The sequence below is a fragment of the Mustelus asterias genome, chromosome 2, assembly GCF_964213995.1.
Source record: "Mustelus asterias chromosome 2, sMusAst1.hap1.1, whole genome shotgun sequence".
NCBI lineage: Eukaryota > Metazoa > Chordata > Chondrichthyes > Carcharhiniformes > Triakidae > Mustelus > Mustelus asterias.
In genome coordinates, this window is record NC_135802.1 from 4106449 (window position 1) to 4123521 (window position 17073).

The window sequence follows — 17073 nt, forward strand, 5'->3', positions numbered from 1 at the left end:
ATGTCCATAAAAGCACATTACTGTGGATGCTGGAATTGAAACAGAAGCTGCTGGAAAACCTTAGCGGGACAGCTCTATTCTCCCTTCACAGATGCTAACGTTTTAAGTCTGGATGACCCATCATCTCTCTCCATAGGTGCTGTCAGACCTGCTGAGTGTCACTGAACATGTCATTCATAGAATTGTTATGGTTCAGGTCAGAAACTCCTGGGAGTGTTTTATGGAGCCCGCCTGGATCATAGGTTTTGCATAGAATCCTACAGTGCAGCAGGGAGTCGGTGTCAGAGGGTCAGTGCTGAGGGAGTCGGTGTCAGAGGGTCAGTGCTGAGGGAGTCGGTGTCAGAGGGTCAGTGCTGAGGGAGTCGGTGTCAGAGGGTCAGTGCTGAGGGAGTCGGTGTCAGAGGGTCAGTGCTGAGGGAGTGCTGCACTGTCAGAGGGTCAGTGCTGAGGGAGTGCTGCACTGTCAGAGGGTCAGTACTGAGGGAGCGCTGCACTGTCAGAGGGTCAGTGCTGAGGGAGTGCTGCACTGTCAGAGGGTCAGTACTGAGGGAGTGCTGCACTGTCAGAGGGTCAGTGCTGAGGGAGTGCTGCACTGTCAGAGGGTCAGTGCTGAGGGAGTGCTGCACTGTCAGAGGGTCAGTACTGAGGGAGTGCCGCACTGTCAGAGGGTCAGTGCTGAGGGAGTGCCGCACTGTCAGAGGGTCAGTGCTGAGGGAGTGCTGCACTGTCAGAGGGTCAGTGCTGAGGGAGTGCCGCACTGTCAGAGGGTCAGTGCTGAGGGAATGCTGCACTGTCAGAGGGTCAGTGCTGAGGGAGTGCTGCACTGTCAGAGGGTCAGTGCTGAGGGAATGCTGCACTGTCAGAGGGTCAGTACTGAGGGAATGCTGCACTGTCAGAGGGTCAGTGCTGAGGGAGTGCTGCACTGTCAGAGGGTCAGTGCTGAGGGAATGCTGCACTGTCAGAGGGTCAGTACTGAGGGAATGCTGCACTGTCAGAGGGTCAGTACTGAGGGAGTGCCGCACTGTCAGAGGGTCAGTGCTGAGGGAGTGCCGCACTGTCAGCGTGGCCTCATTTTGGATAAGACTTTATTTGGATGTGATTTAAAATGAAGTTTTCATCTTCCCTCTGGATTGGGTGTGAAAGTCGCCATCTTTACAGATTGGCCACCCATACTTTTTAAATTAATGGCTGTGGCGCCACTGCCAGGCCAGTCTTTGTTGCCCATCTCTAATTCTGCTTGCAAAGGGTGTGAATGAAACTTCTCTGTCTCAGCAGGCCGACCAGCACACAAGGACAGGGATGGAAGGATGGACATCAACAATATCACTCAGTGCATCAATCTGGAGCTGAAGTCACTTCAGCCTGTCCTGTCGCAGGATCCGTGGAGCAGACCCTGGCAAGCTTCCCCCGCTCACCCGTCAACACAGGTACCCTCAGAAACCAGGCAGGCTGGGACTGATCTCAGTGGACCTGTGTTACTGAAAGGAAATAGGCACACTAGAGATGGTTCATGGGGAAATGAGGCGGTTATACCTCTCAGGAATGTGTGAGGATAATCTCACCATTGGTGTCCATACCTTCAGCTGCCTAGACCCCAAATTCCCTCCCTAAATCTCTCCTCTCTTTCTCCCTTTAAGACCCTCCTTAAAACCTACAACTTTGACCATGTTTCTGACCAGCTGTTCTGTTATTCACTAGTATACCTCATTGAATCATTGAATCCCTATAGTGCAGAAGGAGGCCATTCGGCCCATCAAGTCTGCACCGACCCTGTCCCCATAACGTCATACATTTACCTTGCTAATTCCCTGACACTAGAGGCAATTTAGCATGGCCAATCAACCTAACCCGCACATCTTTCAGAATGTGGGAGGAAACCGGAGCACCCGGAGGAAACCCACGCAGACACGGGGAGAACGTGCCGGCTCCACACAGACAGTGACCCAAGCCGGGGATCGATCCCTTGTGCTTGGCACCGTGTGGCAGCAGTGCTAACCGTGCTGCCCTCGACTTGTGGTAATGCTCGGGAAGCGCTGTGTGAATGTACGTTTTTGCACTATGTTCTGTAATGGTGAACATTCCCTTGCTCATCTTGATGACTAAAACACATTCAAGGAACAATTGTTCTTTTGATTGGCTTGCTGTTGTGTGAGAGGTTTGATTCTGCTAACAGAAACCCGCGCGTTATTCTTTCAATTCCTTTTAGTGACGGGATAAAGGCTTTGAGATTTTCCTCTCCTCTTCCCCATTTTCTGTGTAGCAGTCGGGCTGGGCGTGTGAAACGTGTACCTACATAAACAAGCCCACCCGTCCAGGATGTGAGATGTGCAGCAGCCCCCGACCACCAGAATACGCTGTGCCCCAGGATTATAAACCTGACGATGAGGAACTGTGTCGCATCTTACAGGAGAAGGAGGCAACGCAGAGATACCAACAGGTAGAGTGAAACCACCCAATTGCAGATATCTTGGGGATTGGCATCAGCTGCTTTTGGAGTTATTTATGTTCAAAATGACTCACTGTGAGTGCTGCAAAAATTCTCAGGAGAATGGAGTGTACTTTATCCAGTATCCATAGTGCCAGAGAAGACACTCTATCCCTGGGATTGAACCATGCCAACATTCAATCCCAGAGATGGAGCGCTTTGGTAGCGTGATGGTAATGTCCCTGGGCTAGTAATACGGAGGCCCTGGCATAGGTTCACATGAATCACAAAAAAGCTGGCCGGCAGGTCCAACAAGTAGTTAAGAAAGCATTTTGACCTTTATTGCAAAGGGGTTGGAGTTGAACAAATGGGAGGTTTTGTTGCACTTGCATAGGGTGTTGTGAGGCCTCACCTGGAACCCTGCGTACAGTTTTGGCCCCCTTACCTTAAAAACATTGGAGGCAGTCCAAAGAAGATTCACCAGGCTAATCGCTGGGTTGTCCTACCAAGAGAGTCTGGGTCTGTATTCCTTGGAGTTCAGAAGATAGCCATGAGGTGGAGATGCCAGAGTTGGACTGGGGTGGGCATAGTAAGAAGCCTCACAACACCAGGTAAAAGTCCAACAGGTTTATTTGGAATCACGAGCTTTCGGAGTTGCTGCCCCTTCATCAGGTGACGCATCTGATGTTGAGACTTCTTACGGAGTTCAGACGAATGAGGGGTGACCTTATTCAAACATATAATATCCTGAGGGGGCTTGACAGGGTAGATGGCGACATGTTTTCACTAGTGGGAGAGTCTCGAATAAGGGGACGTAGCTACAAGATAAAGGGCCGGTCATTTAAAACTGAGGTGCGTAGAAATTTCCTTTCACAGAGGGTGGTGAATCTCCGGAATTCTCTGCCCCAAAGGGCGGTGGAGGTAGGATCATTAGAAAGTATTCAACGTGGAGGTGGATAAATATTTGATAGATTGAGGAATAGAGGGCTATGGGGAAATGGCACAGGAAAGGAGCGGAGACTGACATGGATCAGGTATGATGGTATTGAATGTAAGGGCGGGTTTGAAGGGCCTGGTGACCCACTCCTGCTTCTATTTCTTGTGTTTTCCGCTACAAAAGATGACCTTTTGGAATGACATCAGCAGCTGCTTTATTTCCACGATCAGTGGACCAGATTCTTAGTGGGTTACTCGGTGGGCAGTGTTATCTTGACGATATTCTGATTACCGGTGTAAGTGAACAGAAACATTTGAAGAATCGAGAAGCAATGCTGAAATGTCTTCAAGTGCGCGGGCTTCGTGCCAGGAAAGACAGTAGTTGGGTCACGTGCTTGATTAAGAAAGGATTACGTAAAGTACCAAAGAAGATGGAAGCTCTATGTCCAATGAATGTGACGCATTTGAGGTCGTATTTCGGTCTGGTCAACTACTATGGCAAGTTTATCTCAAATTGTTGAAGCCACTACATAATCTGTTGTGCATTAAACAGTCGTAGCATTGGACACCCAAATGCCAGGAAATGTGCAAGGCAGTTAAGGATGCTTTGCAGGAGTCTGGAGGATTGGTTCATTTTAACTCTACATTGCCATTACAACTTGCCTGTGACCCTTCACCCTATGGAACACATTTTGCCTTCAGTGGAGGACGGGCCGAGAGCATTTGCTTCACAAACACTGACTGGCGCTGAAGTTAACTCTGCTCAGTTGGAGAATGTGTATCATTTTTAGTGTCCACGTGGTCATCATTGCACTTTATTGACAGAATCATCCAACCTTAACAGCCGTTTTTATGCCGTATAAAGGTATACCTTCACTCGCTGCGAGTAGATTGCAACCTTGTCACCACATTCGTATGACATAAAATATCAACAGTCAGAGAGCCACGTTATCGCGTTTGTGTTTGCCTGTTGGTCACATACCTCTCAACAGTGTTAGAACAAAGAACAAAGAAAATTACAGCACAAGCACAGGCCCTTCGGCCCTCCAAGCCTGCACCGACCATGCTGCCCGACTGAACTAAAGCCCCCTACCCTTCTGGAGACATATCCCTCCATTCCCATCCTATTCATGTGTTTGTCAAGACACCCCTTAAAAGTCACTTTTGTATCTGCTTCCACTACCTCCCCCGGCAAAGAGTTCCAGGTACCCACCACCCTCTGTGTAAAAAAAAAACTCGCCTCGTACATCTCCTTTAAACCTTGCCCCTCGCCCTTAAACCTACATCCCCTACTAATTGACTCTTCCACCCTGGGAAAAAGCTTCTGACTATCCACTCTGTCCATGCCCCTCATAATCTTGTAGACTACTATCGGGTCGCCCCTCAACCTCCATTGTTCTAGTGAGAACAAAACAAGTTTCTCCAACCTCTCCTCATATCTAATGCGTCCAAACCAGGCAACATGCTGGTAAATCTTTTCCGTACCCTCTCCAAAGCCTCCACATCCTTCTGGTAGTGTGGCGACCAGAATTGAACACTATATTCCAAGTGCGGCCTCACTAAGGTTTTATAAAGCTGCAACATGACTTGCCAATTTTTAAACTCAATACCCCGGCCAATGAAGGCAAGTATGCCGTATGCCTTCTTGATTACCTTCTCCACCTGCATTGCCACTTTCAGTGACCTGTGTACCTGTACACCCAGATCCCTCTGCCTATCAGTACTCTTAAGGGCTCTGCCATTTACTGTATATTCCCTATCTGTATTAGACCTTCCAAAATGCATTACCTTACATTTGTCTGGATTAAACTCCATTTGCCATCTCTCCACCCAAGTCTCCAAACAATCTACATCCTGCTGTATCCTCTGATGGTCCTCATCGCTATCTGTAACTCCACCAACCTTTGTGTCGTCCGCAAACCTACTAATCAAACCAGTTACATTTTCCTCCAAATCATTTTTATATATATCAGTGTTCCCAACAAGGTGGATGATGGCAAAGCGGTTGATGTGGTGTATATGGATTTCAGCAAAGCGTTTGATAAGCCTCCCCATGGTAAGCTTTTGCAGAAAATACGGACACATGGGATTGAGGGTGATTTAGTGGTTTGGATCAGGAATTGGCTAGCTGTAAGAAAACAGAGGCTGGTGGTTGATGGGAAATATTCATCCTGGAGTTCAGTTCCTAGTGGTGCACTGCAAGGATCTGTTTTGGGGCCGCTGCTGTTTGTCATTTTTATTAATGACCTGGATGAGGGCGTAGAAGGATGGATTAGTAAATTTGCGGATGACACTAAAGTCGGTGGAGTTGTAGACAGTGCGGAGGGAAGTGGCAGGTTACAGAGGGACATAGGTAAGCTGCAGAGCTGGGCTGAGAGGTGACAAATGGAGTTTAATGCGGAAATGTGGAAGTGTTGGAAAGGGTGCAGAGGAGATTTACCAGGATGTTGCCTGGTATGGTGGGAAGATCGTATGAGGAAAGGCTGAGGGACTTGAGGCTGTTTTCGTTAGAGAGAAGAAGGTTAAGAGGTGACTTAATAGAGGCATACAAGATGATCAGAGGATTAGATAGGGTGGATAGTGAGAGCCTTTTTCCTCGGATGGTGATGGCTAACACGAGGGGACATAACTTTAAATTGAGGGGTGATAGATATAGGACAGATGTTAGAGGTAGGTTCTTTACTCAGAGAGTAGTAAGGGCGTGGAATGCCCTGCCTGCAGCAGTAGTGGACTCGTCAACATTAAGAGCATTCAAATGGTTATTGGATAAACATATGGATGATATTGGAATAGTGTAGGTTGGATGGGCTTTAGATTGGTTCCACTGGTTGGCGCAACATCGAGGGCCGAAAGGCCTGTACTGCGCTGTAATGTTCTACGTTCTATTTTCCCAAATAGATAACGTATCTGTGACATCATTGCAGGTGTGAATAAATCCCAGGAATGATCCGGTGATGGGGAAGGTGTTGGATATTGAAGGGGAAGATAGCTGGGACGTATCCTGATCTAAATCCATATGCATAAATAAAGCTGGAGTTGCCAGTACAGGGCGGATGCTTGTTGTGGGGAATCTGTGATCATTCCCCCTAACTTGTGACAGAAACTGCTGGAGCTATTGCACAAAGAGCAACAAGGAATCATCCAGATGTAAAAACATCCTCGATTTTACTTTTGGTGGCCAGGTCTTGATGCCCAGATAGAGGAAAAAGCAGCTCCGTGCCAGTCATGAGCTCGTGTGAGGAACTCACCACATGGGAATGGCCTAAGGTGCCATGGCAACGCTTACATGTTGATTTCGTTGGTCCATTTGAGGGTCACATGTTCTTGGTCATCGTTGATGCGCACTCTAAGTGGCCAGAAGTTGTGAAGAAATCCACCACCACTGAGCAAAGCATTGAGAAACTGGGTGAGATCTTTGTATGGTTTGGTAAACTGGAACAAACTGTCGGTGACAAAGGTTCACCGTTTATTTCACAAGAATTTGAAGATCTCCGAGTGAGTGATATCCAACATATCAAAATCACCGTCCTATCATCCATCTACCAATGGGCCGGCTGAAAGACTCGTTCAATCCTTAAAACACTCAGTGAAAGCATCTCGAGACTGAGGATCATTAACCCGACGTCTTAATCACTTTCTGGCATCCTACAGAAATACTACACATGACACAGAGTTCCCCCACATTGCAGAGAAAACTGAGAACGATGTTTGATCCCTTTATACCCCAAGAAACATCAGCGATAGAACAAAACCAGCAGTTCCAAATTTCCAGGAGACAGAGTGCTGAACATCACTTGTTCCAGCAAGGAGAACGAGTGTTGGCGTGGAGCTAGACTGCGAGAGAAAAGTGGATACCTATCGGAGTGAGAAATGGTCCCGTCTCGTATCCGGTTGAAAGCGAGGGTGAACTGGTTTGGAGGCGCCGGGCTGATCAGTTGCTGGTTCATGCGCTGGGTTGTCAGAATCACCTCGAGATGAGCCCCTCTCTCCAGCTCTTGATGTTGGGTCTGTCACTACAGATAATCACCTGAGTCTGAAATAACTGATGATCCCATTGCTGACGTGGATTAGTTGTTTTCTGTACACGAGTAGTTCTGGCTTAATCTTGTGTAGTTAACAACTGGATTCTGATGATTTCCCCAATGACTCTGGTGTAAATACGCTGCCAAACTGTGGTTTACAAACAAACAAGTTTGTATTTCCAAAGTGTTTTTCACAACCGCTGGATGTCTGGAATTGCTTTCCAGCCAGTGTAGTGTTTGTGACGTACCATTTGTAATTTGGGAAACGCAGCAGTCACAAAGTGCACAGCCAGTTCCACAAACTGCTCTGATCGAAATGACCAGACAGGCGCTGATGTTGGTTAAGAGATAAATATTGACGGACACGAGGAGGAGCTCAACAACAAAAACACAAAATGCTGGAACATCTCAGCCGGTCTGACAGTATCTGTGGGGATACTGAGAATAGAGCCAACGTTTCGAGTCTGGGTGACCCTTCGTCAGAGCCCTAACTCTGTTAAAGGATCATCCAGACTCGAAACATTGGCTCTATTCTCTCTCCACAGATGCTGTCAGACTGGCTGAGATTTTCCAGCATTTTCTGCTTTCATTTCAGATTCCAGCATTCGCAGTCATTTGCTTTTACCAGGGAGAGCTCCCCCTAGCCGCTTCAAAACTATGGCGATGAATTCTTATCTCTAACTGAGAGGTCGGACAGGACATCTGAAAGACTGCACAGTTGACAGAGCGGCGCTCCTTCTGCAATGTCCCTCCCGACAGCACTGACCCTCCCGATGGCACCGACCCTCCCGACAGCACCGACCCTCTCAACAGTGCGGCACCCCCTCTGCACCGACCCCCTCTGCACCGACCCTCTCGACAGCACCAACCCTCCCGATGGTGCAGCGCCGATGGTGCCGCGCCGCCTCTGCACCGATGGTGCTGCGCCGCCTCTGAACCGATGGTGCGGCGCCGCCTCTGAACCGATGGTGCGGCGCCGCCTCTGCGCCGATGGTGCGGCGCCGCCTCTGCGCCGATGGTGCAGCGCTGAAAGTATCAGCCCTGATGGTTTTGCTCAAATCTCTGGAATGGGACTGGAACCAATGACCTTCTGACTTTGAGGCAGGAGCTCTATCGCTGAACAGTGCTCCCCACAGACTTCACCATCCAATCAGGCTGTGCTCCTACTCCTGGCTTACAAACAAAAACTGAAATGGGAGAATCCACCAAAGAAAGCCATGCAATGTTGGTCTGAGGAATCGGATGATCTCCTAAGGGGCTGCTTGGAGTTAGTGGACTGGTCAGTATTTAAAAACTCTGTGACCAGCCTGAACGAGTACGCCACTACAGTAACTGACTTCATTAGTGAGTGTGTAGAAGACTGTGTGCCAAAGAAGCAAATCCGTGTGTTTCCCCAACAGGAAACCATGGATGAACAGGGATATCCACTGCTTGCTGAAGTCCAGGTCTGAGGCATTCAAGTCAGGCGATACTGACCTATACAAGATATGGAGATGCCGGCGTTGGACTGGGGTAAACACAGTAAGAAGTTTAACAACACCAGGTTAAAGTCCAACAGGTTTATTTGGTAGCAAAAGCCACACAAGCTTTCGGAGCTCCAAGCCCCTTCTTCAGGTGAGTGGGAATTCTGTTCACAAACAGGGCATATAAAGACACAGACTCAATTTACATGAATAATGGTTGGAATGCGAATACTTACAGCTAATCAAGTCTTTAAGATACAAAGAACATGAGTGGAGAGAGCATCAAGACAGGCTAAAAAGATGTGTATTGTCTCCAGACAAGACAGCCAGTGAAACTCTGCAGGTCCAGGCAAGCTGTGGGGGTTACAAATAGTGTGACATGAACCCAATATCCCGGTTGAGGCCGTCCTCATGTGTGCGGAACTTGGCTATCAGTTTCTGCTCAGCGACTCTGCGCCGTCGTGTGTCGTGAAGGCCGCCTTGGAGAACGCTTACCCGAATATCAGAGGCCAAATACCCGTGACCGTTGAAGTGCTCCCCAACAGGAAGAGAACAGTCTTGCCTGGTGATTGTCGAGCGGTGTTCATTCATCCGTTGTCGCAGCGTCTGCATGGTTTCCCCAATGTACCATGCCTCGGGACATCCTTTCCTGCAGCGTATCAGGTAGACAACGTTGGCCGAGTTGCAAGAGTATGTACTGTGTACCTGGTGGATGGTATTCTCACGTGAGATGATGGCATCTGTGTCGATGATCTGGCACGTCTTGCAGAAGTTGCTGTGGCAGGGTTGTGTGGTGTCGTGGTAGCTTTTGCTACCAAATGCACCTGTTGGACTTTAACCTGGTGTTGTTAAACTTCTTACTGTCTATACAAGATAGCCAGATACGATCTAAGGAGATCCATCAAAGATGCCAAAAGACAGTACCGGACCAAGCTAGAGTCCCAGACTAGCCACACCGACACCCACCGACTTTGGCAAGGTCTGCAGGACATAACAGGCTACAAGATGAAGGCATGTAAAATTGCCGGCTCCAACGCACCCCTCCCTGATGAACTCAATGCATTCCATGCCCGTTTTCAGCAGGTCAATGAGAGCATGCACTCCACCCCGGAAGCCTCTGATGAACCTGTATCCAAGGTCGCAAACGTCAGAGCAGCTTTCTCGAAGGTCAACCCACGGAAAACGACTGGCCCGGATGGGGTATCCAGACGACCACTCAGTTCCTGCGTGGATCAGCTGGCGGGGGTATTCGCAGACATCTTCAACCCCTCTTTACAACAATGAGGTCCCTGTCTGCTTCAAGAAGATCATCCCAGTACCAAAGAAAACCAAGCAGCGTGCCTTAATGGCTATCGGCTGGTGGCTCTGACATCTATCATTATGACGTGCTTGGAAAGTTTAGTTATGGCACAAATCAATTCCGGCCTCCCAGATTGCCTGGATCCACTACAGTTTGCCTACTGCCGCAACAGGTCCACAGCAGACGCTATCTCCCTGGCCCTGCACTCAATCCTGGAACACCTAGATAACAAGGACACCTATGTCAGACTCCTATTTATTGACTACAGCTCAGCCTTCAACACTATTATTCCTACGAAACTCAACTCCAAACTCCGTGGCCTGGGCCTCGGCTCCTCCCTCTGCGACTGGATCCTAGACTTCCTAACCCACAGACTGCAATCAGTAAGGATACGCAACAACACTTCCTCCATGATCATCCTCAACACCGGTGCCCCACAAGGCTGTGTTCTCAGCCCCCGACTATACTCCTTATACACCTATGACTGTGTGGCCAAATTCCCCTCCCACTCAGTTTTCAAGTTTGCTGACGACACCACCGTAGTGGGTCGGATCTCAAACAATGATGAGACAGAGTACAGGAATGAGATAGAGAATCTGGTGAACTGGTGCAGCAACAATAATCTCTCCCTCAATGTCAGTAAAACAAAGGAGATAGTCATCGACTTCAGGAAGCGTAAAGGAGAACATGCCCCTGTCTACATCAACGGGAACGAAGTGGAAAGGGTCGAAACTTTCAAGTTTTTAGGTGTCCAGATCACCCACAACCTGTCCTGGTCCCCCCATGCCGACACCTCTACTTTCTCAGGAGACTAAAAATTTGGCATGTCCACTACGACTCTCTCCAACTTTTACAGATGCACCATGGAAAGCATTCTTTCTGGTTGTATCACAGCTTGGTATGGCTCCTGCTCTGCCCAAGATTGCAAAAAACTACAAAGGGTCATGAATGAAGCCCAGTCCATCACACAAACCAGCCTCCCATCCATTGACTCTGTCTACACTTCCCGCTGCCTCGGCAAAGCAGCCAGCATAATTAAGGACCCCACGCACCCCGGACATTCTCTCTTCCACCTTCTTCCATCGGGAAAAAGATACAAAAGTCTGAGGTCACGTACCAACCGACTCAAGAACAGCTTCTTCCCTGCTGCTGTCAGACTTTTGAATGGACCTACCTTGTATTAGTTGATCTTTCTTACACCCTAGCTATGACTGTAACACTACATACTGCACTCTTTCGTTTCCTTCTCTATGAACCGTATGCTTTGTCTGTATAGCGCACAAGAAACAATACTTTTCACTGCATACTAATACATGTGACAATCAATCAAATCAAAAGGATCTTTGCTGTGATCGCAGGTCTGAGCCAGATAGTATTACTGGGGGCGCTGGAGCCAACCCCTGGTACATTGCCTCCTTGGTTCAAGGTGGAGAGTCAGTAAATAGAACATAGAACATAGAACATTACAGCGCAGAACAGGCCCTTCGGCCCACGATGTTGCACCGACCAGTTAAAAAAAAAAACTGTGACCCTCCAACCTAAACCAATTTCTTTTCGTCCATGAACCTATCTACGGATCTCTTAAACGCCCCCAAACTAGGCGCATTTACTACTGATGCTGGCAGGGCATTCCATTCCCTCACCACCCTCTGGGTAAAGAACCTACCCCTGACATCGGTTCTATAACTACCCCCCCTCAATTTAAAGCCATGCCCCCTCGTGCTGGATTTCTCCATCAGAGGAAAAAGGCTATCACTATCCACCCTATCTAAACCTCTAATCATCTTATATGTTTCAATAAGATCCCCTCTTAGCCGCCGCCTTTCCAGCGAAAACAATCCCAAATCCCTCAGCCTCTCCTCATAGGATCTCCCCTCCATACCAGGCAACATCCTGGTAAACCTCCTCTGCACCCTCTCCAAAGCCTCCACATCCTTCCTGTAATGTGGGGACCAGAACTGCACACAGTACTCCAAGTGCGGCCGCACCAGAGTTGTGTACAGTTGCAACATAACGCTACGACTCCTAAATTCAATCCCCCTACCAATAAACGCCAAGACACCATATGCCTTCTTAACAACCTTATCTACTTGATTCCCAACTTTCAGGGATCTATGCACACATACACCTAGATCCCTCTGCTCCTCCACACTATTCAAAGTCCTCCCGTTAGCCCTATACTCAACACATCTGTTATTCCTACCAAAGTGAATTACCTCACACTTCTCCGCATTAAACTCCATCCGCCACCTCTCGGCCCAACTTTGCAACCTGTCTAAGTCTTCCTGCAAACTACGACACCCTTCCTCACTGTCTACCACACCACCGACTTTGGTGTCATCAGCAAATTTGCTAATCCACCCAACTATACCCTCATCCAGATCATTAATAAATATTACAAACAGCAGTGGCCCCAAAACAGATCCCTGAGGTACACCACTTGTAACCGCACTCCATGATGAATATTTACTATCAACCACCACCCTCTGTTTCCTATCCGCTAGCCAATTCCTGATCCAATTTCCTAGATCACCCCCAATCCCATACATCTGCATTTTCTGCAGAAGCCTACCATGGTGAACCTTATCAAACGCCTTACTAAAATCCATATATACCACGTCCACTGCCTTGCCCCCATCCACCTCCTTGGTCACTTTCTCAAAAAACTCAATAAGGTTAGTAAGGCACGACCTACCTGCCACAAAACCATGCTGACTATCACCTATCAATTCATTACTCTCCAAATAACTATAAATCCTATCCCTTATAATTTTTTCCAACATCTTGCCGACAACAGAAGTGAGACTCACCGGTCTATAATTCCCGGGGAAGTCTCTGTTCCCCTTCTTAAACAATGGGACAACATTCGCTAACCTCCAATCTTCTGGTACTATACCAGAGGCCAACGACGACCTGAAGATCAGAGCCAGAGGCTCTGCAATCACTTCTCTTGCCTCCCAGAGAATCCTTGGATAAATCCCATCCGGACCAGGGGATTTATCTATTTTCAGACCCTCCAGAATATCCTGCACATCCTCCTTATCAACTGTAATACTGTCTATTCTACTCCCTTGCAACCCAGTGTCCTCCTCAGCTATATTCATGTCCCCTTGCGTGAACACCGAAGAGAAATATTGGTTCAATGCTTCACCAATCTCCTCCGGTTCCACACATAACTTCCCTCTGCCATCTATAACTGGCCCTAAACTTGCCCTAACCAACCTTCTGTTCTTGACATACCTATAGAACGCCTTAGGATTCTCTTTAACCCTATCCGCCAAAGTCTTCTCATGTCCCCTTTTAGCCCTTCTAAGCTCGCTCTTCAACTCCCTCTTAGCCAATCTAAAGCTTTCTAGTGCACTACCCGAGTGCTCACGTCTCATCCGAACATAAGCCTCCTTTTTCTTTTTAACCAACAAAGAAACTTTTTTGGTGCACCACGGTTCCCTAGCCCTACCAATTCCTCCTTGTCTGACAGGGACATACCTATCACAGACTCGCAGTAGCTGCTCCTTGAAAAAACTCCACATGTCGGACGTTCCCAGTCCCTGTAATCTCCTAGTCCAACCTATGTTTCCTAATTCTCTCCTAATAGCCTCATAATTACCCTTCCCCCAGCTAAAACCACTGGCCCGAGGTTCATGCCTATCCCTTTCCATCACTAAGGTGAACGTAACCGAATTGTGGTCACTATCACCAAAATGCACACCAACTTCCAAGTCTAGCACCTGGTCTGGCTCATTTCCCAGCACCAGATCCAATATAGCCTCACCTCTAGTTGGCCTGTCTACATACTGAGTCAAAAAACCTTCCTGCACGCTTTGAACAAAAACTGACCCCTCTAACGAGCTAGAGCTATAACAATTCCAGTCAATATTAGTCAAGTTAAAATCCCCCATAACAATTGCCCTATTACTTTCACTCCTAAGCAGGATTGACTCCGCAATCCTTTCCTCAACCTCTCTAGAACTTTTAGGAGGTCTATAAAAGACTCCCAACAGGGTGACCTCTCCTCTCCTATTTCTAATCTCCGCCCATACTACCTCAACAGATAAGTCCTCCTAAATGGCTGTTGGACCTTCTGAGCAGGGAGGGTGAGTAGAGATTGTGGGCCTTATTGGCACCAGCGACATGGGGATAGTGAGCGAGGGATCATGTCCTACAAGTTAGGGAGCTAGGAAATAAATGTAAAGGTTTGACCTGAAAGGTAGTAAATTTCCCTGCTCAAGAGTATATTTATTTATTAGTCACAAGTCGGCTTACATTAACACTGCAATGAAATTACTGTGAAAATCCGCTCGTTGCCACACTCCAGCACCTGTTTGGGGACACTGAGGGAGAATTTAGCACGACCAATGCACCTAACCAGCACGTCTTTCGGACTGTGGGAGGAAACGGGAGCACCCGGAGGAAACCCACGGGGAGAATGTGCAGACTCCACACAGACAGTGACCCAAGTCGGGAATCGAACCCGGGTCCCTGGTGTTGTGAAGCAGCAGTGCCAATCATTGTGCCACCATTTTGAAATGGGAGGATGGTGCAGCTGTATGGATGGCAGGAGAGAGGATGTAGGAAGGAGGGTTTCACATTCCTGAGGGAATTGGGTCCCGATTTGGGGGAGTTGTGACCTCTACAAGCCGGATGGGTCGCACCTCAACAGGGGTCCAGGCCAAGGTGGGGATATGTGTAGGTGTTGTTGTTGAGATGTGAATGGGTTTGACAGGGGAATGGGAACCTGAGTGTAGATTCAGAACGTCAATCAACAAAACTAGAAATGGAAGGGCAGAAGGTTAATAACTGTTCTGTATTGTAATCTGTAATTCTGTATGTGTGTGTGTGTGATTAGTCACGTAAGGTGCTGTGACATCAGCAGAGGCATTCACAGGATTTTATCTCTCTTCCATGTTGGACTTCAACCAGACAATACCTTGTAAATAAAGCTGCAATGGTTTGTTTAAATAACCCACAGTGTGGCACCTCAGAAATCCTTCCTCTTTGTCCTCAAATGGGTCAGAAACAGTGCACATAGAAACGTAGAAACACACAAACCAGGAGGAGGCCATTCGGCCCTTCGAGCCTGCTCCACCATTCATTTTGATCACTGCTGATCATATTCAACATCCTGGATTTTTCCCCCCTCCCCCCATATCCCTTGATCCCTTTAGCCCCAAGAGCTATATCTAATTTCTTCTTGAAATCAGACAACATTTTGGCCTCAACTACATTCTGTGGCAGTGAATTCCACACATTCACCACCCTCTGGGTGAAGAAATTTCTCCTCACCTCAGTTCTAAAAGGTTTATCTCTTATCCTCAAACTATGTCCCCTAGTTCTGGACTCCCCCACCATCGGGAACATTCTTTCTGAATCTACCCTGTCTAACCCTGTTAGAATTTTATAAGTTCCTACGAGATCCCCTCTCACTCTTCTAAACTCCAGTGAATATAATCCTAACTGACATACACAACAAAACAAGGGCTAGGAAGTAGACAGCTAAGGAGTTGAGTTGTTCAGTGGTTGGTGGAATGTACAATAATACAGGGAGTCTAATAAATAAGGCAGATGAGCTGAGGGTGGCAAGGAGACACTATGAAGTGTGATATCATACCGATTGATACGACATGGTAGCACAGTGGTCAGCACTGCTGCCTCACAGCACCAGGGACCTGGGTTCAATTCACAGACTTGGGTCACTGTGTGGAGTTTGTACATTCTCCCCGTGTCTGCGTGGGTTTCCTCCGGGTGCTCCGGTTTCCTCCCACAGTCTGAAAGATGTGCTGGTTAGGCGCATTGGCCGTGCTAAATTCTTCCTCTGTCCCCGAACAGGCGCCGGAGTGTGGTGACTAGGGGATTTTCACAGTAACTTCATTGCAGTGTTAATGTAAGCTGACTTTTGACTAATAAATAAATGGAACGATGGTTGAAAGAAGGGCAGGTATGGCAGCTCATTATCCAGCTTCCTGGGTCTTCAGACGGAAGAGAGGAGGCTTTTTAAGAAAAGGGGTGCAGCGGAGGGTTATGACATTGGTTAAGAAAGGAATTCCAGCTGTGAGGAGGGCTGATATAGAACAAAGAAAATTACAGCGCAGGAACAGGCCCTTCGGCCCCCCAACCCTGCACTAACCATGCTGCCCGACTGAACTAAAACCCCCTCCCCTTCCGGGGACCATATCCCTCTATTCCCATCCTATTCATGTATTTGTCGAGACGCTCCTTAAAAGTCATTAAAAGTCACTATATGTCGGAAGGATGATCGAATGAGGCCATATGGATGGAGCTGAGGGATAATCACATTACTGTCTCTGCAATTTTCCATTCCTGTGGCAGCGGGCATTATCATGGGCATAAAAACATAACATAAGAAATAGGAGCAGGAGTAGACCATCTAGCCCCTCAAGCCTGCTCCGCCATTCAATAAGATCATGGCTGATCTGATAGTGGGTTCAGTTCCACTTACCCGCCCACTCCCCATAACCCTTAATGGTTAAAAATCTATCTATCTGTGACTTAAACACATTTTAGTGATGTCAGATACCGGGGAGTTCAGAAAGTGCAAAAGTTTTAAAGTTTATTTATTAGTGTCACAAGTAGGCTTACATTGACACTGCAATGAAGTTACTGTGAAAATCCCCTAGTCGCCCACACTCCGGCGCCTGTTCGGGTACACTGAGGGAGAATTTAGCACCTAACCAGCACGTCTTTCAGACTGTGGGAGTAAACCGGAGCACCCGGAGGAAACACATACAGCCACTGGGAGAATGTGCAGACTCTACACAGATAGTGACCCAAACCGGGAATCGAATCTGGGTGCCTGGCGCTGTGAGACAGCAGGTGCCAACCCACTGCGCCACCGGTGAAATCAAAAAGAAAAATAGGAAAGCAAAGCAAAGAATGGTCTCGTTTGGACCGGGGAGCGGCACGGGCTTG

The 17073-nt window shown here is 47.9% G+C and overlaps 1 protein-coding gene across 4 annotated transcripts in view; it reads left to right on the forward strand.

Annotated features, from left to right (window-relative positions):
* Positions 1-17073, forward strand: part of shrprbck1r (sharpin and rbck1 related) — a 109343-nt gene that overhangs the window by 61099 nt on the left and 31171 nt on the right. For 2 of the 4 annotated variants that reach the window (XM_078230259.1, XM_078230244.1), the window contains exons 7-8: positions 1273-1427; positions 2261-2437. In XM_078230259.1, coding sequence (XP_078086385.1) covers positions 1273-1427; positions 2261-2437 — 332 coding nt within the window. The remainder of the gene's footprint in view (positions 1-1272; positions 1428-2260; positions 2438-17073) is intronic. The other 2 variants (XM_078230269.1, XM_078230252.1) reach the window with 1 other exon arrangement.